The following is a 26,677-nucleotide window of genomic DNA, read 5'->3' as shown; positions in this document are numbered from 1 at the left end:
TGCTAGTGAATAATGTCACTTTGGCACAACTTTAGTAAGACTTCTGTCAACAGCAAACTGGTCCTGCTACTTACTTTTCAGGAGGAAAGACTTCAGATCAGCTATCCCTAATCTAGTAACATTTTTGATGGAAATCCTCCAGCATGTCACTGATTTACATAAGGATTTTGTACACTATTTGGCACATAAAATATTGTTTAATCCATACAGAAAATCCTAAGACCTAAACAGGGTAGGAGAGCTGTTTCGTTTAACATAGAAACTGAATTACACAGATATTGGGAAGTGATAACTGAGTCCAGATAGCTTTGTTAATAGATATCAGAGTGTCTTTCAAAGTCCCACTGAGAAAATAAAGAAGACCCGGCACTCATCCAGGACTCCTAGATTTCAGTTCAGCAGGTTTTTGGCTTCCTGTAAAGGAAAAAAAGGGATGGTCATCCAAATTTAAAGCCTTATACACTCGAGCCTCCCGTGGTATGAATTTTCATAAGATTTGTAACTTTTACTTATTAATTCCTGTCTCTTCATTTCCACCTGTTAATTTTCTAGATACTGCGGATCCTGGAACCAGTTCTATTTTAGGAAAACCCAAGAGGAAAAGAAGTAAGAATAACTGAGAATATAATTGCTTTTGATGTTACAGATGAGGGTTGTTACAGATAAGGGTTTTTAATAGCAGGATTATTGCTGTGGTTATTTACACTATTAGTAGACAAAATGATGGCCTCCTAAAGATGTCCATGTCCCAATCCTGGGAGCCTATAATCTGTTATGTTATAGGGCAAAAGGAACTTTATAGATATGATCAAACTAGGCACCCTAAGGTGGGAAAATTATATTATCTAATCTTATAAGTAAGCTTTTAAAAGTAAAGAACATTTTCACACAAGAGAAACAATGTGATATTTAAATATATGTGTCCTATTTCACTTAAAAAGTATTGTCCCAAATCATATTCTTTTATCTAGAAATCTCTCAAGTTTATCAAGAATATCTCAAGTATTCCACTGTATATAAAAATTACGTTTTCCTTAACTGTGAGGACCAAAATGGATGATAGATGTTGGGAAAGTAAGAAGAAAATGTTATAAAAGGAGGGGAGAAAGGGAGTGGAAGGAAGGGAAGAGGAAAAAAATGAACAGATGAGAAAAAGATGAAAGGAAGGTTTTGTGAATAAGGAGGGGTAGAAGGGTTGAAAAGGGAGATGGGGAAAAGGAATCAAGATGTATTACGTGCAGGTACAAATTCCTTCTGATGAGTGTGATCATTTTATAGGTATATCAGAAATGTACCACTAAAATTAATTTTTAAAAAGTAGAGAACATTTCCCGGCTCTGGAAAGAGGATGAGGTGGCCAAACAGGGATGGGTCAGCAGGGCCAGTATTGCTGGGTTTGTAGATGGAGGACCAAGGACAGAATGCGACCTCTAGGAATGGAAAATGCAGGGCAACAGGCCCTTCCAACAGCACCCAGGAAGGGAGGAAGGCTGTGGGCGTCTTGATTCCAGCTGTGAGAGCCCTGTGAGGCTTTTGATGTAATGGTGAGGAATTTTGTGTTGTTTGGAAGAACCAAACCTGTAGTAAGTTATCATGGGAGAAATTAGGAGCAGTACAGATTTTCGGTACAGTTCTGCTGTATAGAATGGCATTTCTGAACTAACAGACCACATTTATGATGGTGGCCTCCTAAGGTTTTATCGCCTGGTGGTGTTGGTGTAGCTACACACTATGATTTTTAACGCAATGACAAAACCACCCACCAGCGCATTTCTCAGACTGTCCCCCCACTGCTATGTAATGCGTTAAGTGGGGCGCAGCTATAGTACATTCCTGTATGCACCAAAGTGACTTTGGAAAGGGGCAATGAGTGGAGTTTGGAATTTTAAACAGGACAATAGAAAAGGCTGCAAGGCCTTGAGCAGTTTGTTAGCAGACCTATGGAAGCTAAAGAGAAGGCTCAGAAGGGGGTGGGGAACTTGGCAGAGGAAACCTAATTTGCTTAGGGAGTACTTAAACCACTGTGAACAGACTGTAAAGTAGCTAAGCCATCATGAGAGACTTAATAACAATATGGGGTCAATATCACCGATGAGGGCTCAGAAGGGAGTCAGGAACGTGTGTTTGGAAACTAGAGGAAAACAAATCCTTATTATATCGTAGCAGGAAGCTTGGTGGAATTCTGTCCTGCAGTTTTGTGGAAAGTTGACTAAAGCAATTTATCTCTTGTATTTGTGATAGTAGCCGTCCTGGCAGTTGTGAGGTGATAGCTCATTATTTTTATTGACATTTCTTTATGATTAATGATGTTGGCCACCTTTAAAAATACCTACTGGCCTTCTATCCATATGCCTCCTTTAGGGAAATATCTATTCGTGTACTTTGTGTATTTTAAAACTAGGGTTTTTTTTTAAATTTCATTTTTTATATTTTTTGCTATTGAGTTGTGTGAGCTCCTTATATTTTGGGGGTATCGGCCCTTTATTAAGTGAATGACTTGCAAATATTTGCTCCCATTCCATGGATTGTATTTTCTTTTTTAAAAACATGTATTCTGCTCTGCAGAGGTTTTTTAGTTTGAAGCCATTCTGCTTGTTTATTTTGCATTTTTAAAAAATTGCCAAAATCAGTATTGAGGAGCTTTCCCCCTCTTTTCTTCCAGGAATTTTCTAGTTTCAGATCTTTATTTGAGGCTTCACTCCACTGGGAATTAATTTCAGTGCCCAGTATGAGACACATGTCCAGTTTCCTCTTTTAGGTGTGTGGTGTCCAGTGTTCTGTTAACCAGCCACATTGACCAGCGTGCTCAGACTTACTTGCTTACCACTGAGCAAATCCAAGGAGGCCTCCGATGTTAGTGGAAAGGAGAAGAGGTTTATTCAGTGTTAGCTCCAAGCAGATGGAGGGGCTGCATTGGCCTCAAGTGCCCACCTCATAGGGTACAGGGGTGTCAGGGACCCTCATAGCAAGGAGCAGAGTGGAGGGGAGCAGAGAGATGTGCCCCCCCCCCCCCCCCGTGGAAATGAAATGGGACCCCAGCTTACCAAACCTGCATATTCTGCCTGTTTGCCTCAACTGAGGACAGGAACGGGTGGTGGTTACAACCTCGGCCTGAGGAAGTGTGGAGAAGTTGCTTGTCTCTACAGGAAAAAAAATATTGATAGTTTCAGTTGGCTGTGTTATTTACACTCTGGAGAACCTTGCCCTTTTCCCCACTATGGATTCCTGATGCTCTTCTCAAAGACTAAGAGCTCATTTCATCCTTTTCTTCAGCATGCTAATGTAGTCCTAGCAAGAGCAACTAAGAAGAAAAAGGACTTGTAAAAAGACACCCAGACTGAAAAAGAATCTGTTATAGATAAATTCAGTAAATTTTCAGGATGCAAAATTAATATACAAAACTCAGCTGTGTTCTATACACTAATAACAAACTACCTAGAAAATTCCACAAATCATAGCATCAAAAAGAACAAAATACTTAGGAAGAAATTTACCCCAGGAGTTGAAATATTCATAGAATGGAAAGTACAAGCCAGTTTTGAAAGAAATTGAGCACTAAACAAATAAATGGAAAGATATCTCATATCCATGTACTGGAAAACTTAAAGATGCCAAAATATCCATACTTCCCAAAGTGAGCTACAGATTTAATTCGGTCCCTATCAAAATTCCATTGCCATTTTCACAGGAATGTCAAAAAGCAATCCCACAGTTTGCTGGCACCACAAATGAACCCAAACAGCCAAGATAATTTTGAAAAAAAAAGAGCAGAACCGAAGCCGTCACACACAGTCATTAGCACACACGCAGGAACGCATGGAGCTGACTAGAAAGCCCAGTATACTAGAAAATCACGCCCACGTGGTCAGATCCCTTTTGATAAGGGCACCAAGCGAACAATGGTTTTGCTCTTTCTTTGTTTCTCTCTCTCCCTCCCTTCTTCTGTTTCTCTTTCTCTTTCCCCATTCCTCTTTTATCTTCTCTTTGAATGTAGGACCTTTGTACTGAGATTCACCACCAGCCTTCTTTTCTTTTTACTTTTGTTTTTTAAAACAGTTCTGTGTGACTGAGAAAGTCCATGCCCCATCTTACAAGTTGACTGTCAGCAAACTTGATTTGTTTCCTGTAGTATTTAACTAATTTCTCAAGCCATGGGGCTGGGGATTTAGCTCAGCGGCATAAGCACCTGCCTTGCAAGCAGGCAGTCGTGAGTTCGATCCCCGGTACCGATAAAAAGGAAAAAAGACAAAAAGAAAAAAAAAAATTTCTCAAGCCATAACTGCCCTAAGTCTCATGCCTTAAGTGATGACCACGTGTTCAGGGCAGGTTACCATGTTTCTGGGAGGGAGACAAGCTTATGCCAGGCTTTCACCCAAGGAGCCCAATCCCAAGGGCACACTTGGTATCTCTGGAAAAAAGGGGCGCACAGTTATCGAGCTTCCCAGGGTACGTGAGCTTTAGGCCAAGGGAAGGTGGGCGATGCCCGCAATGTGGCCCTGGCCTGCTGTAGGCCTGAGCTCTTGGCTCCCTCCCTGGCTCTAGCCCTCCCATGGGGAATGGGTGCTAACTCCAGCCTCTGATTCCAACCAGGTGGCGCTGTCTCTGTGATAGCTCGGACCCCGGAATAAAACCCAAGGAAGCAAGAAATTAAAATTTGGGGAGCAAAGGCTTTATTTTAGGCCAGGCCTGGCATCACAGTCTCCAGGAGCCAATTTGGAGACTGCGCGCCTCACAGCTAAAGGCAGTGACTTATAAAGCAAAAAACCACAGGAATGCTGTCGCTATTGACACAATTAGATTGCAGCTGGCAGCTGGACCTTATAGAACTTTCTGTAATTTCCTGAGGTTAATCATTTCTTAAAGAACAGCAAGCACTTCTATTGTAAAGAACAGCACAATTAGTGCAATTTATGATGGGCCACCGAGTATGGAAGGAGGGTGCCAGGAACTGATACCTCAGGCCTTTTTTTATGGCCTTTCAGGAAATTGAAACTTAACCTAGTTAGATGTGAAGGGGGAAGGGGAGGCGGAGCAGCACAGCACTTTACAGAACAGGCAACACAGCGGCACAGCAGTTAGGGGCTTAGGTTATAACAGTCTCAGCATTCCCCCGGTGATGCCTGGATTCCTATTCTTCACTGCCACGGAATCTATGCAGCACCCCAGTGACCATACTTCATCTTTTTCCCCAATCGTCTGCTCTTCTCACTCACAATTAGTAGGACGAAAGCATTTTTATAGAATATTAACTGGAATTAAATCGGAACCCCTAGGCACATAGTAGACGTAAAGGCTATGTCTACTAGGTTGGTAGGGGAAAAATAAGGTCCTGTCCCCAAGAATGTTCATAAGAGAAACTCGAATTTTCAAAATAGGTTTGTACATCACCTCACTTTGTCCCGATGATTATCTGGGAAGATGTGAGTCCCTTCTGTGAACAAACTTCCTCCTGAAGTGTTTGGTAGGAGAAGATGAGGGCTTTGAAGTCAGTTGGCTCATGTTTTGAGTAACTTGTTAAGTAGAGAGTGTATCATTAGCAGTCTGCAAATGGTCTAAGACAATCAGGTTTGCAACATGAGTGACTCCAGTTGCAGTGGTGTGGCCAGCTGATCCACAGCCTGAAGTAGGGTCAGCAGTGTTAAGCACCGCGACAGTCCCAAGGGTAGCTCAGAGGGCTGACTGCTGTGCAGACAGGAACAGAGCACCTTGGGGTTCCCCAATTCCTATGACCAAAGCTAGAAATAATATTTGCACACTGCTGACGTATAAGACTTGTAGAATACTGTTTGTAACTCTGACTGATTCACTTCATTTTCTTTGAAGGAAAAAAGAAAGGGTACAACTGGTCAAGAATTAAAACAAAAAGGCCACAAAGCAAATGTCAAAAAGGTAAGTGGGCAATGTGGCTGTAACAGTTGATTCACTGTGTCAGCTTGAGAAGCCTAGAAGCTTAACTAAGTGACTCAGCAGTTCTGTATCCTAGGGTGTAGAGGACGTGCCCTAAGGTGGCTATTTTACACTCCACGATGCTGTCATGGTTGATTCATTGTGTCAGCTTGGCAAGTTTAAAAGTTAAGTGACTCAGCAAGGGCCAGGATCCTCACTTTGTAATCATGCTGAGCCTGTGTAAGAGAAAGGCACAGAGATGGTGTGAGTGCTACACCCACCTGAGAGCGGTGGCCTGCGTACAATACAAGGGAGGAAAAGAGGCTTGCTCTCCGTCTTTTGCTCTTGTTGCTTTTGCTGTCTTCTGCCATCTTGAATGGCTGCTCCTCCGCCATGCCACCCTGCCTTGGAGCCAGCTGATTATGGACTGAAACCTCCACAAGCTGTGAGCTAAATAAACCTTTCCTTTTAAATTTTGGGTATCAGGTATTTTGTTTCAGCAACAAGATTAAAGTAACAGTGGTGCAGCCCTAGCTGTTGAGATCAGCTGGTCATAGGCTCCAGGCTTGTGTTCTCCTGAGGATGGAATGTTCTTGCGGCCACTATGCGCATAGGTTAAGACGTTGCAATAGAGGGACTTAAAAATGCAATAGTTAGGGGCTGGGAATTAAGCTCAGTGGCTTAAGTGCCTGCTTTGCAAGTGGGCAATCATGAGTTTGATCCTTGGTACTGATAAAAAAAATGCAATAGTTTCTCAAAATGATTTATTTCTCATACATATAATAATGGTTCAGAGATATGGAGTGACACTGCCACCTTCAGTGTGTGACTTTCTTTTCTAGCTCATAATTCTTATTATTTGGAAGCATATTCCAAAGAAGGTTAAATGAAGAAAACAGACTCTCTGTGTATGTTGCCAATACATCAATAATGTATAAACATATACATTTCTGAAAGTATCTATCTATCTCTAAATCTAGATTTGTGCGTAAGTTTCTATCTACCTATACAGAGACATAGATATGGATATTCAGAAAACTCAGTGGCATTTCATCCATGAAAATATAGGCATTGTTTACATTTTTAAAAAAATTTTTTTTGGTCTTTTTTTCATTTTTATCGGTACCAGGGATCGAACTCACGACTGCCTGCTTGCAAGGCAGGCGCTTATGCTGCTGAGCTAAATCCCCAGGCCCCATTGTTTACATTTGATCATTTGAATAGAGGTGAAGTTTATATTCACCTATGTAGTTTTTAAATGTATGTATGAATGCTGGAAATACTTATCATGTTCAACTTTTGTATGAAAAAGTATTTAATACTTAGCATGTTCAACTTTTGTATGAAAAAGTATTTAAAAACTAATACATGCAAAGAAAAACACTTAGGAGGGTTTTTTTATCAGCACATGTTTGTGGTGCCTCATGAATATACATTGTGAGGAGTTAGTACCAATTTAAAATGACAATCATTTGGAAAATGAGGTTGACCTTTCATTGTCTAGGATTAAAAATTTTCTCAGATCATTGCTAAAATAAAATTTAGAGGTCTACATATGCATAACAAAAATTCAGAAAGTCAAATTGTATAAAAATACCATCTAGAGAAAGCCCAATTAATTTTTTCCAAAATATCCTCTTAAGGAAGGCGATACAGCTCAGCCTGCCTGCCTGGCAAGCGCAAGGTCCTAAATTCGGTTCCTGGCACAAAAAAATTTTTAAAGTTGAAACAAAATATCCTCTTAAAGGAGGAAATAAATCTTTGGTAAGGGGAAGGGGGTTAAGAGGTGTTCAGAGGAGCAGGAGAAAGGAAGGAGAGTTGTAAAAAAGAAATCAAATATGTTACATTAGGTACCAACTGGCATTTATTAAATTGTGCCCAGTTGTCGGGGTTTCTTCTGAAATTTTGAAAAAAGAAAATTGATAGCCCTGTCACACTTATTTCTAAAGTTTACTACAGACCATAACAATTATTTTAAGACATCTTTAAATTAAATTCTGACCACAGGGGCTGGGGATACAGCTCAGTGGCACAGTGCCTGCATGGCAAGAGCAAGGTCCTGAGTTCAAGTTCCAGCACCAGGAAAAAAAAAAAAAGGTCTGTAAATTCTGACCACTGTAATGCTGACAAGGGTTTCCATGTTATGAAATGAGTATTAGAGCCTGGAACACAGTACAAGCTGAATCTTTTCTTGCTCAGCCACACAGCTCAAGGTAAAACATGGGAATGATACATTAGAAATTAGTGGACTGAAGCATCACATCCTGTGATGCCAAAGGCTCCAAGGGCTACAGAAGATTTCAGTGTCTTTCCTTTTTCTCCCTAAAAATATTTGACCTAAACAGGTTTAATGAAAGTAAGTCCAGTTTACCTACCCATCTCAGAAAAGCTATAGCCAAGCAGAAGCAGAGAGAAAGTCAGCAAGAATTCTTCATTTACTGGACTGTCCAGGGTAGTGGCCACTGCTTAAGTTCCAAGCCTGGCTGAAATACAGGAAGGGGAAGAGCGGCAAGAATAAGACATCTGAATTTCTCTCCACTGTGATTATGGGTCCCCAGGAGGGAGGAATGTGGGACACTCGACTTCCTGGCCTCCTGCAGTTCTGCTGGCATTGTGACAGAGGAGCAGAGGGGAGCCACCCCTGGCGGGTGGCCTTCCAACGCCTGGTGACTCCACTGTGCAGAGGCGGGCATGAGACAAAGTAAAGGGATAACTGTGCCTCCTGGGAGGACCACGTTTCCACCGTTTTAGTATTTTCTTCAGCCTTGCTATTAAATATTCCTCTTTCTACTTTCTTATCCTGGTTTGCCCAGCTCCTCTGGAACCCTTGCTTGAGCTCCTGCTATTTTGGTTGAATATTGTTGTAATGACAGTGTGCAAGGCTGAAATTTTCTTGCTTTTACAATGAGCTCTCTTTATTAGTATTTGTTCCTTGAGGTGTTTTGGTCTTGAGTAATTGTTTAGTCTGGAAACCAGAAAGTGGAATTATATTATTAAACAATAAGTGTACTTAGGTTTGACTGAAAAGTAAAGATTATTTTTAGTTTTGCTAGCCTATTTAGGATTGAGTAGTTTGGAAAATAGTTCCTCTTGGGTCTACATAATGCCAACTAGCACTGCCCAGTGATGGTCACTGAGTGGTGGGACATTGAATACAAGAAGGAAAAAAAACATTTTGCACGGATGCTTTAGAAAATAAAACACATGTGACTGATAGCAAATGCTAAGGTGTCCATCTCCAGTCAATTAACTTGCAAATTGGAAGACAATTCTCTGTTGCAGCCTCTATCCAGTCAGTCCTTAATTAACATTTGCAGCACAACTGTTGGGAGACTGTTTCCTTGATGAGCCTGCTTCTGGTTAAATTTTAGACACTCATATGTCTGTCCAAAGCCAAGTAGGCAAAGCCCTTGGTCACATTTATTATCACTTTTAAATATAAAAATATCTTTAATTGGGACGTGTGTCAAGTATTTCACTTGGAACACCCAACTGATTTTCTCCCAACTGATTTTATAGAACTGCCATGTAACTTTCTCTCCACTAAAAAAACTTCAATGCCTTCATTTAATTTTATAGTTTCTTCTCAGCTTTCGTTGAATGTTTTAGTTTCTTTAATGGGGTAATAATCATCTTGATCTCATATATTTGTTGCAACTATAAAATTAATAGATTATAAGTGCTTGGCTTGTTTAAGACTTAATTTAATACACTCCTGCTCAGAACATAAGTGAAATGCTAATTTCAGGGTTTTTTTGGAAATGTGAGGATATGAAAATGAACTACAAGATGAGCCTGAGATTAACCATCTAGTCTTGATAGCTTAAGGAGAAGGTATTCCCCCGTAAGTCTATAATTGTATTTTTCCTATTTTCTCAGGGACACAGGCAGGTACATCTACAATGCATAACAGAGCCACACAGAAAAGAATCCAATCAAGAGGTAAGAAGAGAAGAGGGTCGTGGTACACTTTTAATAACTAAACATCTAATTTCCAGCGATCTACTCTGTTTCTAGAAATGACCCATTTCTCTAATTGCTTGATGTAGCTGTACTAAGAAGTGAGAAATGTACCCTGTCTAGGCAATGTGTCTGGGAGAAAAACAAAAAACTTAGAGATATATTTGAACCAAACTCTAGGGACTTAGGGACCACTGCAATGCTTCCTCCACTGATCTGATGACTTCTAAGGCTGGAAATAGCTACTGCCTTCTAACAGGTGTAACCTGGCAGCGACTGCACCCCAGAGCAGCTCAATTTGGAGACCTGTGACCTAGGGCTCCCTCATCCTTTGACTGTGTGGGCCTGGGCCCATCCCTTGATCTCTTTTGCTTCAGTTTCCTCATCTGTAAAGTAAACTAGTGAATGAGGCCAGCCTTCTTTCTCAGTCCATTCCAGTCCTGATTGTCTCTCTCAGACTTCATCTTGGGATAAAGGAAAGTTCTTCTCGCGAACATGGCCACCACGTAGGAAGCAGACACATCTCCATTATGTGGTCCCATCATTCTCCTCTTTGCTAGTCGGTGCTCAACCGGGGGAAATATCATTACCTGCTCTGGTCTTTGTCTCTGGGTACCAATTGTAATAGACTTTTTGCTGGGCCACTCCTGGCAAGGTAGTGACCTTGGCTATTTATTTCACCATCGCATAAGAATCAGTGGGAGTTACAACTTTGGGAGGTAAGACAGATTTATTGAAGCCTAATTTTTCCGCTAAAATGTTTGTTTTGTGAAATCTGAGAAAGAAAATTTGGGGTAGATGTTCTAGACATGAGAGAAAAGGATGGGATCTCGAAAATGGTATTTTCCACAGTGTAACAAATCAGATATTTGATGTGCATTCACACATGTCCATGTCGATGGAGGTCTCCCCAAAACAAAGAGAAGAACAAAAACTTCAATCCGTAGGTAAAAAACTTACATATTTCACATCGAGCCATGCATTATAGTGAAGAAACATCAGGCTTGACCAGAGGAGAATGTCTGATATAGACAACAGGAGTTAGGATCAGGAAACCCAGGTTCTGGCCTCAGCTGTTCCAAGAGTGACTATTTCATCTTCAAGAGAGAAGGAAGCCTTTCTAAGCATGAAATTTTTCTCATCTCAAAAACAGACAATATATGCAACTTGATTCATGGCATAGTTGTGAGAATTACTTTACATAATAGATATATTCCATGGTAGTAGATTCTAAAACTTTGCAAAAAAAAAAGTCTATTATAATGAAATACATCTTAGACCTCTCTTAATATGGGTCTTTGGATGCCAATTAATATAAATGTTGGTACCTGGACTACTTTTAAAGTAACATTACTGAGATGTAATTCACGAATCATCAATTCACCACTTAGAGTGTATAAATAAGGGGAGGTTTCTTGCTGAGGTATTTGTATAACTGCATCACCATCACAAAAATTTAATGTCAGAAGGTTTTTGTTCTACATGAAAGAAAATTGGAATTAATGGCTATTTACACCTCACCGCACCACCCAGCCCTAACCAACCACTGGCTCCATTCATGCTCTATAAATATGCTTTATGTAAAATATGTGCTCTTTCTATTATAGCTTTTGAAAGTTACACTAAAGTGGATTTTTAAAAAGTACCGCTACATACATGGCAACTATATGGCAGCTTGTGTTTTTATATTTTTCTGTTTTCTCAGGAAGAAAGAGAGGCAGATACCAATTTTCCTCAGTCCTAAATAACAGATTTGTAAGGAAAACGGGTTGGCTAAAAGGTAAAAAAGTTTTGTTCAATAAACACGTAAATTCTCATGCTTTATTTTGTGCTTTTCCCTGATTGCTTTACGTGGATGTCTAAACCATTGCAAATCAGATTTGGTTAATTCCTGAAGTTTATCAGGGGAGGAAAAATAGCACCCTCAGCCAGGGTGGTCTTGTGGGAGGTCCGCACCCCTCGGGCAGGATCTCTCAAAAGCACCTAGTCCAGAGCCACCAGCAGAGTCACCACCAGGCATGGGAATCACATGGCTTCATTAACTGCCCTGCTGGCTTCCTGCTCGGTACTCTCACCACTTCCCGTTCTAGTCACGACGCTCACTGTTACACTTTTCGGGGTAAGTCTTACAATGTCTCCCACTCTGACATCCTCAAGGGCAAGGGCCCATCTCCTGCGTGAATATCTTAAAGCCTTAGCACCTTGCTGGAGGGAGATGCCTGAATTCTTTCCAAGGAACTGCAGCCTCTCTCTTAAGTCCTAGATGAGGAGAAGACAGATGGGGGAGCCGGTCACATATTCACTGTCCTGTTCATACACAGGCTAGACCAGCCACTTGCCTTGGGAGTTAGGAATACTGGGCTCTTTTGCCCTTTTCTTGGATATAGAGACATTTGTGATACTGAGGAAACCAAAGGGTCACATAAACATTCTGAAAACACTTTTACTCAGAACAATTGGCCTCAACTATTTTTTTTTCTTTTTCCTTTTTTTTATTGGTACCAAGGATCGAACTCACGACTGCCTGCTTGCAAGGCAGGTGCTTATGCCACTGAGCTAAATCCCCAGACCTAGCCTCAACTATTAACAGAGTTCTATTCTATTTTTTTTTAATGACCATGAAATGCCAACCTTTTTTCTTTTGAGACAGGATCTCACTATGCAGTTCAGGCTTGCCTTGAACTCACTATGGAGCCAAGGATGGCCTCGAACTCACAGAGATCCTCCTGTTTCAGCATCCTGAATGCCTGCCTTCACAGTATCATATTTAAATAACATTATTTCTCTTGGCATAGGCTTTTTTGTGTTTGACTGAACAAAAGATTCCTTTTCAGCCTAGTCTGGTCCCAATCTGCTCAAAGGAACAGCATCCAGAATTAAGTATATAGAGAGGGTCTTTTTCTGATGCCTAGACTGCCCAAATCAGGACCCGTGATGCCAGCCATGGGCACACAAGGATGGGCAGTCTTTAACAGAAAGCGGCCACTTTCATAAATAATTTGAATGGTGCAAACCTAAACGTGCATATGGAGTAACTCTCTTTTGACACATTCAGCCCACACATAAATGATGTCCTACATTCTTCTAATCTTTTGAGTCAGTCTTTCTGCTGCCTTTACCTCTACAATTCTTAGACCTTGAACCTTAATTTCCGCCAGTTCCCCTTCTCATTGTGTTGGTTTTTAACTCCTTGGCCATTTTCCCCACCATCTGCAGAAGGAAGATCTTTACAGTTTAGGTTCAAGGCAACCTTCTGATTGGTAGAATCCACCATGAGGTCATCTTGAGACTCTCCTCACTTTTTTAAAGGGGAGCTTCACTATCTTTATGTAAGTGGTTTTTTTTAAAGCATCAATTTCCTTATCTGTAAAATGAGGATAACATTAGTAACTATTTGACAGATTTTTTAAAAAAGATTAAGTGAATTCATGGAGGAAAAGGTCTAAAGGTAGTTCCTGGCACAAAATAAACACTCAGCATATGTTCAGATTCATTCTTGTTCTCACCTCGTTGCTTGAGAAACATACTAAAACATTGCTTAAAATGTATTTGGGATGAACTGAAGAAATTAATAGAGAAATGAAGAATGAATCTCCACTATTCACCATCTTTACAGCTAAGTCTCAGCAGAAGTCAGTCAACTTAGCCCATAGGGCAAGCTCAGGCTGCCAACTGTTTGTAAATAAAACTTTATTGAAACATGAACATCTCCTCTCATTTCCGTATCACCTATGGATGTTCTCATATACACCAGTGGAACTGAAGAGTGACGGTGGAGATTATAGACCACAAAGCCTTAAAGATTTACCAGGTGGCTCTTTGCAGAAAATAAATTCTGTTCTGACTCAGACATTTGATAGTTCTCTTCAAATACTAGGCGGACTCCTGAGAAATTACCTGTGAATGGTGCTTTTGTAAAACATTCCTGTTTTCAGTGCAGTGATGTAAGCAGAAGATACTGATGCTGCTTTTCAATTTTCACAGGAAGAAAAAGAGTTAACAGTAAACCTTTGAGGAAAGTTAGGAAAAAAGGTAAGAATAAGTGACTAATATATTTTAAATGATTAAGCATCTAAATTTTTGCTCTAACCTTGTAAGTGACTAATTAGTTTTCTTAATTGACTAATGGAGTCAGTATCAGACATTAAGATTGTCATCTAATAACCATGGATTATCTCAAAAGCATGACGGATTGTTGACAACAGACCCTTCTCTTGACCCTAGGTGGTAACACGACACTCATGCTCTAATTAATACACTTCCTTTGGCTGCGTAACTTTGACCTGGCATTTGCTTTTTTTTTCTTTTTGACTCAATTTCCTCATCTGTAAAGATGTAGCAGAGGGTGCCTGTGAATTAGACTGAGATCCTAGTAGAACCACCCAAGCTCTAATAGTCTGTGTGTATCTGAAATAACCCTGGAAGGACCGTGGATGACCTCTTATCCCCATCCAGGAGAGAACCCCCAGCCTGTTTGACGGCTGGAAGGGCAGGAGCAGCAGTGGCTGCTGTGGAAGGTCGTTTTAAGACCTTCAGAACTGGCTTCAAATCCCCAGGGCCCCTCATGTGGTGAGCAGGGCTCCCCGAGAAATTTGCAGTCTCCGCTGGAGCCACTGCCCTGAGCTTCCAAGAGAGCTCAGGTGGAGAAGAGGCAAAGCAGAGGCCAAAGGAGAGACAGAAGGCATCCAGCTGGGTGCCCACTGCCATCCCGCTCTGCTCCTCTGGCCAATGCTTTGAACAGGGACAGTAGATTCAAATTTGAATTTTCTCCTTCTTCCTAAGTTCCAAGGCATGAAGTTACCAGAACTTTCTCTCCCAAACATCAGGGAGAAAGTCATGGTGCAGTAGGTAGCTGGGCCAGCAAGCTTGGGAGCTCAGGTTCTGATCACAGGCTTTCCCGGAGTTGGTGGAGGGTGTGATTTGCAGGGTGGTATTATCTGTGAACATCCTGTTTTCCCTAAAACTCCTGCAGATATAATTAATTCATGGAGAAAATTCAATACATTTTTAAATTATAAAGGAGGGATCTCAAGGTGTATTTGGAAGAATGGAGAGTTTTAGAAGATGGAATTAAAAAAAAAACTCTTTTTGCAGGTTTCAGATACCTCAAAAAAACTAACGCGAATTTTGATATTCCTAAACTTCCTGTGACCTGTGGTAATGTTGCGGGGACTCTGACTAAGGAGGTGTTTAAGCAAGGTGAGTTTTGTGGTCCTCTGTGCTCTTCCGTGGTGAAGTACCCCTGTGACTAGAGCATGGCTGAGGCAGCAGACACTGGTGCTGGGGGTCCCTGAGGCCAGATCTGGGCTTGGTAACTGACAGGGAGGACTCAGAATATGGTCACACCACCGCCAGGCTTTATTAAAGTGAAGGAATGTGAAGCAAAGTCAGCAAAGGGAAGGAAAGGAGAGGAACCCAAGAGTGCGGTCACATGGGAGTCACACAGAGTGCAACCACACGTGACACACGTGTGAAGTGTCTTCTGCCAGGGCAGCTGGGCTGAGCACGGGAGCCCAGGGTTTGGTCAAAGGTTACTCTGTGCTAGGTGCCTCTGCCTAGCACACACCGGAACCCCGGAATCTCAGTGGGGAGCAGGGCTTCTGCAGAAACCCCGTTGCTGGTGAAAACAATTTATTTTTCATTGCTATAAGGAAACACCAAGCAAAGGTACCATGGAAACAAAGTGGCCTATTTAGCGTGGAATGCTGGAAATCCAAGATCCTCATGTGTTTGACCCTTGGTGAGATTCTGATGGCAGAGGGCATTGGCAGAAGCCTGTGCAGGATGAAGAGATAACTTTGCAAGACAGGAGGCCAGAGAATGATTGGGTTGCCATGAGAAGGATCTCTATCCCTCACATAGGTAGTGAGTGACCTCAGCAGCATAAAGACCTCCCAGTGTCTTACCTGTCTTGGCCACTTTCTGGTAGCTGAGACAAAGTGCCTGACACCCACGATTGCAAGGAGGAGAGGGTTATTTCGGCTTCCAGTTTTTAAAGGGTTCAGTCCACTGTGGGCTAAAACATCGTGGGGCAGGGCCTGGTGCAGAGAAAGCTGCTCATGTCCTGGCAGCCAAAAACAGACTTGAGGGAGGCACTGGGAAGAGACAGACCCTTCTGGGTCATGAGAACTTTCCTCTCTGTAAAATTAGAATACTAAAACTTTCCTCACTGTATCCTTAGGAGAGAAAATAAGACAGACATAAAGTACCTTGCAAAGTATGATACAGTACCAGTATTCACCTCTTGGGGTTGATCCTCCCTCTTCCACATTATAGCCCTGAGGATACCACCAGGTGTAAATGTTTACCCCATGGCTGTCTTGTCTGTGTAATTAACTTTTCCCTCTAGTTGACACTTCCATAATGACTGTTAACATCGAACTGCCGTGATCCCAAAGTATGAGAAATAATTTATTGTCGTTAGCCAGGCAGGTGTGGTAATAGCAACAGCTCCACTGGATTCGACAGAGCTCAGCAGGCTGGCTCTGTCCTGGAGGGCTGGGAAAGGAGTAGAAAGAGTTCTGCTCATTATTCAGGGCCATTGATTTTTATGTCATTTAATAGAGTGAAATATTTTAAACAAAGAGTGTTGCTGGTGATTCCTCTCCTCATTGCATGAAGGTCAAGAAACACGCAAATAAGGTGGGGGATTCCCTTCTCTCCTTGCTTCTCAGACTGGGTGTGGATCCCTGGTCTGCGAGGAAGCAACCGCTCTCCTGAGATGGTTCTGAGCCCAGCCAGCCCTAGAACCAGGGCACAGGATGCCAAGAGTAGGTGGTATACTGGATGGGGCTCAGCTTGTTTTGGTCTTACAGGAGTCTGGAAGAAGAGCATCAGGAGCGAGGATGGGAGCTTGTTGAGCCCCAGGGAGTTTGAAGTTGCAGGAGGTCGTGCATCTTCTAAGAACTGGAAAATCAGTGTGCGCTGCCATGGATGGACCCTCAGAGAACTGATGCAGGTACTGCAGGGACAGGAGGCTTCAAACAAGGACTGAACTGTCACAAGTCACCAGCATCAAGCTTTAGACGAGTTTCTGTGTCCAGAAAACTGTCCCTATTCCCTTACTTGGGTCACAAGGCACACATTATCACTGACAGGTGACCCAGGTATTTACTTGACTGGCTCATTGCACAGCTTAATCCTTTCTGGTACATTAATTCGTATTCCTTTGAAGGTCGGGCAACACAGTGTGGCCTTGACTCTGCCACTGACTATGAAATTGGATGACATTGTAGTAACTTGAAGTGGAAGGGGAATCCTTACATTTTCAGAGCCACTGTTAATGGTACACATGTCAGAAAATACTTGTGGCATTAGTGCTTGATTTGTGGACCATTTCAACAATATTTCTTCAGGTAAGTTACCAAATATTTCTTCCTTAACAATGTTGTAGAGGAGGCTGCTGCTGCTGGAACCCAGGGACTTGCGTATGTCAAACAAATGTTCTGCCCCAAAGTAACACCCACAGCCTCTGCAAATTTATTCTTGAAAATGAATATAAATAAATTGCATTTAAAAATAACTCCTTTGCTCCTCACAGCAACCACCTGATATGAACTCTGGGCTTTTGATTAGGGTACAGTGTTAAATATCACCCATCCTAGATGGCCTTTCCCTGGGTCACTGTAATGATATAGAAATCAGGGTATCTGGTTCATCTAAGACCATGAGTGAGGACAAGTGACCCCTGGCCAGGAAGCAATTGCACACTTACAACAGGATTGCAATAAGTCGCTGCTCTAACCTGGGCCGCCAACAGGAAGAGATGCAGGATCTCGGCGGTTGGAAGGCATTTCTGGCTTTGAGGTTAAGAAAGCTTTATAGAGAAGTTTGCACTGAGCTGAGTCTTTCTTAGAGAACAGTTCCAGTGCTCATTTTGGCAGCATATATACTAAAATTAGAGAACAGTTCTGACAAGGAAAAGTCTAGAATGGAACATTCTGTGTACAGAAAAACAGTAGCATGAAATCTGCTCTTCGTGGCATCAAGGAAATGGAAATAATTAGGCTCCCTTCATCAATCGAGGGACCATGTGGGTCTACGTGCTGCCTCGAATCACTGGGGGAGTATGGGAAATCATCATCATCAACACACCTTAAGTTTGAGTTGAAATCTTGACCTGAGATCTCAAACTTCAATTAACACCTTGAATTTGAGAAGACCCTGGAAGATGGGCGAAATACCGAGCTCATAAAGTAAAAATGAGGACTCGTGATACCACCAATCTTTTCTTTTTTTCAGAAAGAATATCTACCAATCCCGCCAAGTAAAAAACCCAAGGTAAGTATCTCATGGCCTTCTGCCAGGGTCTCATCTATCACATTGCTGAGTTTCCTTCTCTGTGGGCTTATAGAAACAGATGCCTTCCTATCTCTTCTATCTTTCATTCATCACCAATATGCGTAGACACAGTTTTTTGGGCAGTTGTTTCCATTATGAAGCACTTGAGGATAGAATGACTAGAGGCTGAAGTCCCCGCCAATGTTTTTGATGTGGTTTGAGTGTGTTGCCAAGGGTGCCAGTGTTGAAATTTAATTCCCACTGTGATGAGTTAAAAAGATGGAAAATTAATTCAGCTGCAGTGTTTAGGGTGAGGTCATTGGGAGAGGTTTAGGATTAGGTAAAATTATCAGGGCCAGCTTTATAAGAAGAGAGACAAACCAGAAGCTGTAGACACATGCTTGCTCTCTGTCTCTTACATGTGTCATGTTGGGACTCTATCAGGAAAAAGTCCATAAGATGTGAGCCCTTAAACTTATAGAACTGTGAGCTAAATGAACCTCTTTTCTATGGTAACCCCGCCTCAGGTATTTTGTTACAGTAACGCAAAACTGATGATTAAACTACTAACTTCCTTCTTGGAGAGGGCTCTTGGGCCCAACCAAAGGGACTGTGCAGACCTCACTGCCCTTGCTGAAGGTGAATTCTCCCTGTGTGGAAGTGTGAACTCCAGAGAGGGCACTGAGACTGTCGATGCCTTCCACAGCTTCTCTGAGACTGGATATGAGAGAACCTGGTGATGGACAGAGATGAAAGAACTTCCATTTCCCTAATCTCTGACTTACATATAACCATCAGTACCACTACCATATCATGAAATCATGAGCTTCTCAAAGTTGGCTCTGAGACTACCTACTCTACTGTACTGAATTTGTGACTGAAATCTCAGTGACTAGGTTCCCCCAAGGTTTCTGTAGAAAGATGCATTATTTGATGCATTCATTAAGACAAAACATGTCCAGCCAGCTCCAGAGAATCCAAGATGACTCAGTCTGAGCTAATCAATAAGTCGGCTTCTCTCTTCCCTTCCCCCAAGCACCCTCCCATTGTCCCCTATGGGAGCACAGCTCTCCGGAGGTAGAACCACCTGGTTCTCAAGGGGTCTTCCTAAAGGGTCGTCCTTCCCCATCCTCTTGGCCTCTGGTATATTAATCACTCTCTGTACCATGTGGTGGGTGCTGCTGCTGGCAAGTTCCTTGCTCACAGTTTATGGTTAAACCTGCTGGTAGTAGCTAAGGTGAGAATTTATAGTAAGGTATGGAAATAGTCACTTATTGGGTGTTAAGATATCTTTTCCTGAGTGACCACAATGCTCATTTCTCATGCACTTGTGTATCTATTCAACAAACAACTACAAAGCAACTACTAAGCCCCTGGCAATGGGCTTGACAGTGCTATGCAAAGGAGGCCAATGTGACAGACCCCAGGATGACATCCTCCTTGTCCTACTTGGGAGGGTAACTAATAGAGTGGGTAGGGCAGGCTCCAGAATTCAGGATGAAATGGCAAGGTGCTGACTTTCAGGAGGAAGGTGACCTGGGACCTTGGGCACAGTTATCTTCAGGACTGTCTTCCTAGGCAGTGAGATCTTTTTCCCTTGCAAGGCCTCCAAGATTCTGGACCTTGTGGTCACTGGGGACCTCAGAGGATGAGTCCCCAGCCTGATTCCCACTGATGCTCCTCCCATTAGATGACACTTCCTAATTTAAAGAAAACTCCCTGGGGATCCTCCAAGCAGGAGAACCAGTGGGGTTTCTCCAGTCGGCCTGGAAAGGAAAGTCAGAATCCCAGCATCTGGGGGCTGGGAGTGGAACTGGCATTGATCATATTCATTGACATATAACTTAATAATTATGTGACTCATTGACGCATAAATTAATAATAATTTAGTAGTTTTCATTCTCTAAGCATAAGGGCTAATAAAAGCAGATATGAAACAAAAACAAAGGGAAGGCTGTGGCATAAATCCCTGAAGTAAAGGAAGTGATACAATGGGTGACTGATGAAACATCACATTCAACATTATCATTTAACCTTTGTCTCTTTCAGAAAAGAACACTGGACTCTGACGTAAGTACTCTGACAAACGGACTCTTACGTAAGTACCGACTCCCAGCTAAGGCCATCACAGCAGCCCAGGCCTTTTCCTGAGCACATCACCTGTGTTCCCACTGCTTTTCCCTGGAGCAGCCTCACTCTCAGGAGGAGCACAGTGCTGTGTGTGATGAGCAGGGAATACCAGCTGTGCCCCAAGCCGGGTGCATGGGTCCAGGGCTGGGCATCTCCACTGCAAACATCCTTCCTGTCTGCCTCAGTGGAAACAGTGCATGTTCTCGTTTCCTCTCAAAAGTGAGTGTGGGAGGCTGAACTCTATACCGCTGAGAGCTCTAGTAACAGCTTGAAGAAGACAGAGGTAGAGCTGGCATGCAGATGATGGGTAAGCAGCAAATTTGAGAGGAAAATGGCACTTTAAAGAAGGCAGTGAGAGATGGGAAAGAAAAGCCCCCGTCTGCTCCCTGGAAGTGGTGGCAGAGCTCAAGGTGGCCTTCAGCATCAGCCAGAAAGAGCAAGCCATACCCTGCTGGCAAGTTCAAGGTGGGACCTGTCCTTAGGCCTGCAGAGAAAAGCATATGATGCCCCTGTGCCTGGAATGAAGGGAGTCAAGCTATTATCACTTAGCAAGCCACAGGGCACTTTTCCTCAAACTGCTTGGCTGGGGCCGGATCACACATCTCCTGTTCTGATCCCACAGGCCCTGTACTGTCTCTGCTTACAGTATGGTTACCCACTTTGGGGTCTGACAAGGCACGAGGGCCCCACCTGTCAGCTGCTAGATTGTACCTTGATTCCTCTTATGACGATTGGATGGACATTTTATGCAGGGTCATTTGTGCACATACTGTGGGAGCAACCTCACAGAGTATCACGCAGGAGCAATGACATATGATAGCCAACAGAGGAGGGGTCACTGAGTAGTTTTGTATACACTTACCTTCCAAGAAATCTCTCAACAAGGTTTATATCCTTTCCACCATGAGTTTCACTCTTCTTCCGCAGAGGAGTCTTCAGTAGTCCGAACAGCCCTGGAGCGCGGTATGTGTACAGATCATGGCCTGCATGCCAGCTTACTGGAAATTTTGATCTCATCTGCCTGGAGAGTGACTTGGATATTCTGCCTTTTAAATCCCAGATGATGTGGAAGCATAGCATTGTACTGTATCCCTGAAAGAAGAATACTGATTGATACCTGTACCCCATCCCCCACACGCCAGTCGCTGATGATTTTAATGGGCATCTGGGTTGATGAGTAAAAGCCGAAGATTGAAATCTCTTATTTAAAAGATTAGAGATGCAAGATTCTTTTTTAAAATTTTTTTATTTTGAAGAGAACAAAACCAAGCAAAATAAAACAGAACAGAGTCAATCAAAACAAAACAATGAACATGGTACAGGACTTCAAAACAAGATAAAAGGAAATCAATAATGGCTATCTTAATGACTCTTGTTATCTTCAAAATAACTGCTCATCAGGCATAATAAAGTCAAACAAAATAGAGCAGAATGAAACCAAACTAAACAAAATAATGAAAACAATACAGGTTTCAAAACACAATAATAGATTAGCAAGAGCCACTGCCTTTCCTTTTTAGACATTTTCTCCCCTTTCACTTTCACAATATATAGTGTGCATTTTGGATCCCAACAAACTCTTTTAGTTTTTTTATACTAGGAGACAACACGGTGTTCACCCATGTGACTCTGAGCCATTTCACCCATGAGCATGATCTCAAGCCTTGAGGTTATCTTTCTTGATAACTGAGTAGCTTTCCACTGTATAAAAATGCTGTGTCTTTCTTATCCATTCTGCAGTTGATGGGTAAGCTACCCCTAATTTTTTCGGGTTCCCTATGACTTAGAGCATTGTTCTTTCTCCTTGGACTTTCAGTCTATGAATTTTCTTTCTAGTTAAATGTGTTTCTTGTATAAAGCATATTGATGGATTGTGTCTCCTGATCCACTCTGCCTGTGTTTCTTTTTATTGATGCACTGAGGCCATCTACATTAATGGTTATGGCCAACATGCACTGGCTTGTCTCTGCCATGCTATTTTCCTGCCATTGGCTGCCTACTTTTCCCCTCCATTCAGCTGTCTGCCCCACTCGGTGATCTCCCTCTGCTGCTGTTCCTGGAACTGTGGTTATTTTAATCTCTCTAGAATGTCCTTCAGTACTCTTTGTAGGGTTGGTTTGGTGGTCATGAATTCCTTGTTGTCCTTTGTCATGGAAGTATCTTGTTTCTCCATTAATTTTGAAAGAACATTTTGCAGGATACATCAACCTGGGTTAGAAGTTAGTTTCTTTCAGGACTTGCAATACTTCAACTTCTACTTGACTTGATGGTTTGTGTTGAGAAGTTTGTTGTGATTCTGATGGGTTTTCCTGTATAGGTGATCTGTTTCTTTTGTCTCACAGCTTTTAATATTCTGTTATTGTGTTGAATTTCTGAGATCTTGATTATTATATGTCTGGGTGTAGCTCTGTTTTGGTAGATTTATTTTGATTATGGCTAATGGAGTTCTATATGCCTCACTTATCTGAATGTCACATCCTTTCCCCATGCTTGGAAAGTTTTCTGCTATTACTTCTTTAAATAGACTTTTAATGTCATTTGCGTTTTCACTGACACCTGTTATTCTTAAATTATGTTTCTTTGCATTGTTTTGCAGCCAGTGAATTGTTACTTCCTGGTTCACTGTTATTTTTAAGAGATCTTTCCCTTCGCGATCACAAGCTGCAAACCTGTCTTCAAGGCTTAAAAGTCTATCTTCAGTTGCTTTCTAGCAGTTTTGCCAACTTACAATGGAGTTTTTAATTTCCTGGATCTCTCTTTGAATCTGTTTCATGTATTCTAAATCTTTTATATTGTTCATTCAAGGGTTCCTTCATCTTCTTATGCTCCTCTATTTTTATCTGTCTTCTTTAGAGGTGCTTAGCAATTCTTTTATTATGTTTCTCATTTCTTCTTTTACCTGAAATAGTATTTCTGTTCTCATTTCTTTTATAGCCTCATGAAGTTGTTTCTTTACTTCAGTGGCCAACACTTCAGAAACTTCAGGTGTGCAACTCCTGATCTTTTTCGTGTTTAGGTCTCCTGGACCAGCTCTTCTTGGGTTGGAAGCCAGAGACTGCCTTTGCTTCTTTATCTTGACATATTCCTGGCTTCTTCCCAGCAAGTGGGTAGTGAGGTCCCAGGCACTTCCTGCATTGGCTACAGTTTCTCTGAAGTGAGACTGTTTGTTTTTTTCTGGCCACTGCTGGCTATGGGTATCTGATCATGGCCATTGGGTATGCTGATGCAGGGATGGCTGCTGCTTTTCTCAGCTTGTGCTAGCTCCCAAATGGCTGCTGAAGTATGCAAGGGGAAAAGGCTGAGATGCAAGACTCTTAAACATTGGTGACCTTCACTATTTCCTTATCTTTTTCTGGGACCTCTCTGGCAGTGATGGTGGTGTCCATGAGTCTCGTGTTGAGAAGAAAAATGGGCCCCTGTCCAGCAGTTGCAGATACCAGTTAGGGTTGTACTTGAAAATCCCCATGACGAGTGAGAACTTTCAGCAGACGTTTCTGGGAGCCCATACTATGTCCATTTTTCAAAGAAAAATAAATGAGCAAGATCTCAATTCACTTAAAAGTATTTTTCAAAGCCCAAGTATCATTCTCAAAATGTTGATTAATCACTGTCTTCTCATCTTTGATTCCTTTTCCTACTCAGAAATAACACAGATATGTTCCAAATTACTTTAGTCCACCAACCCTGGGAAGAACATTTAGGTCTTCATGCATCATTAACTTAGATAAAATATACTGTCAGAAATAGACCAGTCTTTTTAAAATGTTTTTTTGTCTTTTATTGAGATACAGTCTCTCTATGCAGTTCAGGCTGGCCTCAGCTCATTTTGTAGCTCATGCTGGTCTCAAACTTGCACCACCAATCTTCCTGCCTCAGCCTCCGGAGTGCCAGGATTACAGGTGTGAGCCACCATGCCCAGATCTAAAAAGTTATATAAAGTAGAACCATTCATTAGGACCTCAGCATCCTTATACACAGTGGACTTTGCAGGAACATCATAAATTTTCAAAGAAACTTAGAAATTAATAATTATAGGGCTGGGATGGGCTGGATTTGAGAGTTGAGAAAGACAGGATGGCACAGGTGGGATTTCCAGGTTTGTGGTAGGTAGTGCATGTTTAACCAAAAGGAAGCACCAAAGAAAGAACCTGTCCAGGACTTCAGTTTGGGGCAGAAAGAGAAGCTACATTTTGACAGGATGGGTTTGCGTTGTTCATGCGGAGCCTTGAAGGAGCTACTGGTGAGCACAGGAGTGTGCATGTGTGCAGAGGAGAGACCAGGAACTGAGGGCGTAAAGGTACAACTAAAGTTTTGAGAGTGACTTTGGTGATCTGAGGCCAATGGAATTCTATCCTTTAAAGTTTAGAAGAAGAGGAAAATTCAGAAAGCTAAGTGGTAAGTCAGTGACTGATGGTGTGAACCTGGAAATCAACATAATCACGAAAATCAGAAAATACCTGTGATGTGTGTGCAGGAACACACGCTTTCCTGGTCCTCTCTTTTCTGAAAGGAGACAGTTTGAGATCTGAGTAGCAGCTCTGTTCCCACATGGAAACGCACTATCTCCCCTATGTGTCCTCTTCATAGAAAGGCAGAGATTTCTCCAAAAACAACCAACCCACATGGCTTCCTTAACTCTGAGGGTTAGGGAAGAATTCCCAGCTTAGGGTTTTAGGATTGATGCTTGGACAGATGAGATGGGCAGCAGTTTATTAGTCACACTTACTAATTATATCCCTGGGTGGCCACACACCCCAGACCACAGCAGAGAACAAAACAAGCAGGGGCTGGGTGGGTGGGGTGCACCCTGGCTCTTGAAGAGTTTGTGATTGGCTCATTTGCCTATTTCTGTGGCTGGCAGGGAACTCAAACCTGCTATTCACTGACAAGTAGAAATGGCACATGGTCCCCCACACAAGAAGTATCATTAGCTAGGGGACTTTACCCAAAGAAACGGAGCAAAAAGGGAAATTTATGGTTAAGCCATTCTAGGGCCTTGCAATTTTACCTGATGTCCAGATAGCCTGTAATATTGAGGTTTAATTTCAGCCTTATACCATGTTTCCCTCACACGGCCATGGGCTCAGTCACAAACCAGTTCTTATTCATGAGTACACAGGTATTTGTACATCAAAGAGCGGGCATGTATTGTCCTCTTTACTACCTCTGTAAACTGTTAGTTTTCAGTAAATAGGATGCAACACTCGGATGTAATGCTATCACACTTCGACCTCTCCAGATGAAAATTTAATTTGGCTAAAGATCCCACACAGCGAGACTAGCGAAAAATCTCCCATCTGGTGCTTCGGGGGAATTTCTTTATTGTTTTTATACAATAAAACTCCAGCTCTTTCATGGGAGCAGAAAACAACAGTAGATAGTTGGTCTTCAGCCTCTGGCAGTTGCTATGACTACACACCCTGAACGTTAGAGATGGCGCTTCGACACCTGATGTGCCCATTTTTCTGAATCATGGAGGATCCAGAACCAACGAGTTCCATCCCTCCTTGCACTCACTGCATACTTGTACCCAAGAGGCACTGTTACAGGCACAGGACCCACAGTCTAGGAAATCCTCCTCTGACTTTTTCTTCCACTCATGGAGAACTGATGGCCAAGACTATGGGATGCAGTGATATGTCAGAAGTTTATTCCACCACATTAAATTCTAAGTAAATCACCCCTGGATGAGTCAGTTTCATCACTGTTGTGTAGGTAAATGGACTCGATGCTTTACTTAAGGATCTTGTTTAATCTGCAAGATAATACAATTATTCTGACTCCATTCAAATCATGCTCCTATTTTGTTGCTTATATTCCTTTGTTAGAATGTGTTAGAAATCTGTGATTTCATAAGAAAACTCTTCTGCTCTGACACTCACCCTCTCCTCTGAACTTCCCGCAGACCGAGATGTCTTGTTCTCAGATTTCTCCATGGGTCTCCATGGTGACCCTTAAAACTCTGGAAAGAAGTACATGTGTCCACGCAGGCTGAATCTCTGGGTTCATGCAGGGGAAGCCTTGCAGAACCTGACCAATCTCGGTGATGTGGGTGTCGTTTTGCCTTCTAGCTGAGGAACTCCAATGAGTGTGAGGTGTGCAGGGACGGGGGAACGCTGTTCTGCTGTGACACTTGTTCCAGAGCCTTTCACGAGTACTGTCACCTGCCACTTGTGGAAGTTGAGAGGCACGTGAGATTCCCTCCGTCTTTCCCTAGGGCTGCTTCCTCCCGCTATGTATACTCCCCTCCAGAGTTTCTATTTGTGTCTCAATAGAGGAAGAGAAAAAAGTAACCGAGCCACACATTCTTAGGGCAACTTCCAGGGATTCTGAGGGACTGAGATCAAGCAGTGAGAGGCAGAAAGCAGTTTAAAGACACTGGCAGCAGGTAGCTCATGTCCTTGGGCTCCCAGAAACATCT

General features: G+C 42.3%; 1 protein-coding gene and 2 long non-coding RNA genes across 4 annotated transcripts in view; 1 reads left to right on the top strand and 2 right to left on the bottom strand.

The window, feature by feature from the left end:
• The window catches only part of LOC100727974 (nuclear body protein SP140), a 57,672-nt gene that overhangs the window by 26,532 nt on the left and 4,463 nt on the right, over positions 1-26,677 (top strand). For both annotated transcript variants that reach the window (XM_013157416.3, XM_063237131.1), the window contains 10 exons: positions 553-606; positions 5,824-5,889; positions 9,766-9,828; positions 11,552-11,626; positions 13,831-13,878; positions 14,941-15,045; positions 16,662-16,804; positions 18,088-18,126; positions 20,176-20,196; positions 26,328-26,443. In XM_013157416.3, coding sequence (XP_013012870.2) covers positions 553-606; positions 5,824-5,889; positions 9,766-9,828; positions 11,552-11,626; positions 13,831-13,878; positions 14,941-15,045; positions 16,662-16,804; positions 18,088-18,126; positions 20,176-20,196; positions 26,328-26,443 — 730 coding nt within the window. The remainder of the gene's footprint in view (positions 1-552; positions 607-5,823; positions 5,890-9,765; positions 9,829-11,551; positions 11,627-13,830; positions 13,879-14,940; positions 15,046-16,661; positions 16,805-18,087; positions 18,127-20,175; positions 20,197-26,327; positions 26,444-26,677) is intronic.
• LOC134473279 (uncharacterized) lies at positions 277-21,381 on the bottom strand. Its single transcript, XR_010043464.1, has 3 exons — positions 21,119-21,381; positions 3,045-3,140; positions 277-414 (listed from the first exon to the last, which is right to left on the bottom strand). It is a non-coding gene; the product is annotated as an uncharacterized LOC134473279 (long non-coding RNA).
• Positions 21,484-26,334, bottom strand: LOC134473277 (uncharacterized). Its single transcript, XR_010043462.1, has 2 exons — positions 24,714-26,334; positions 21,484-24,177 (listed from the first exon to the last, which is right to left on the bottom strand). It is a non-coding gene; the product is annotated as an uncharacterized LOC134473277 (long non-coding RNA).

The sequence above is a fragment of the Cavia porcellus genome, unplaced genomic scaffold, assembly GCF_034190915.1.
Source record: "Cavia porcellus strain 051 isolate PalLab524CR breed Dunkin Hartley unplaced genomic scaffold, mCavPor4.1 scaffold_26, whole genome shotgun sequence".
Lineage (NCBI taxonomy): Eukaryota > Metazoa > Chordata > Mammalia > Rodentia > Caviidae > Cavia > Cavia porcellus.
This window is presented reverse-complemented; position numbering and strand designations above follow the sequence as displayed.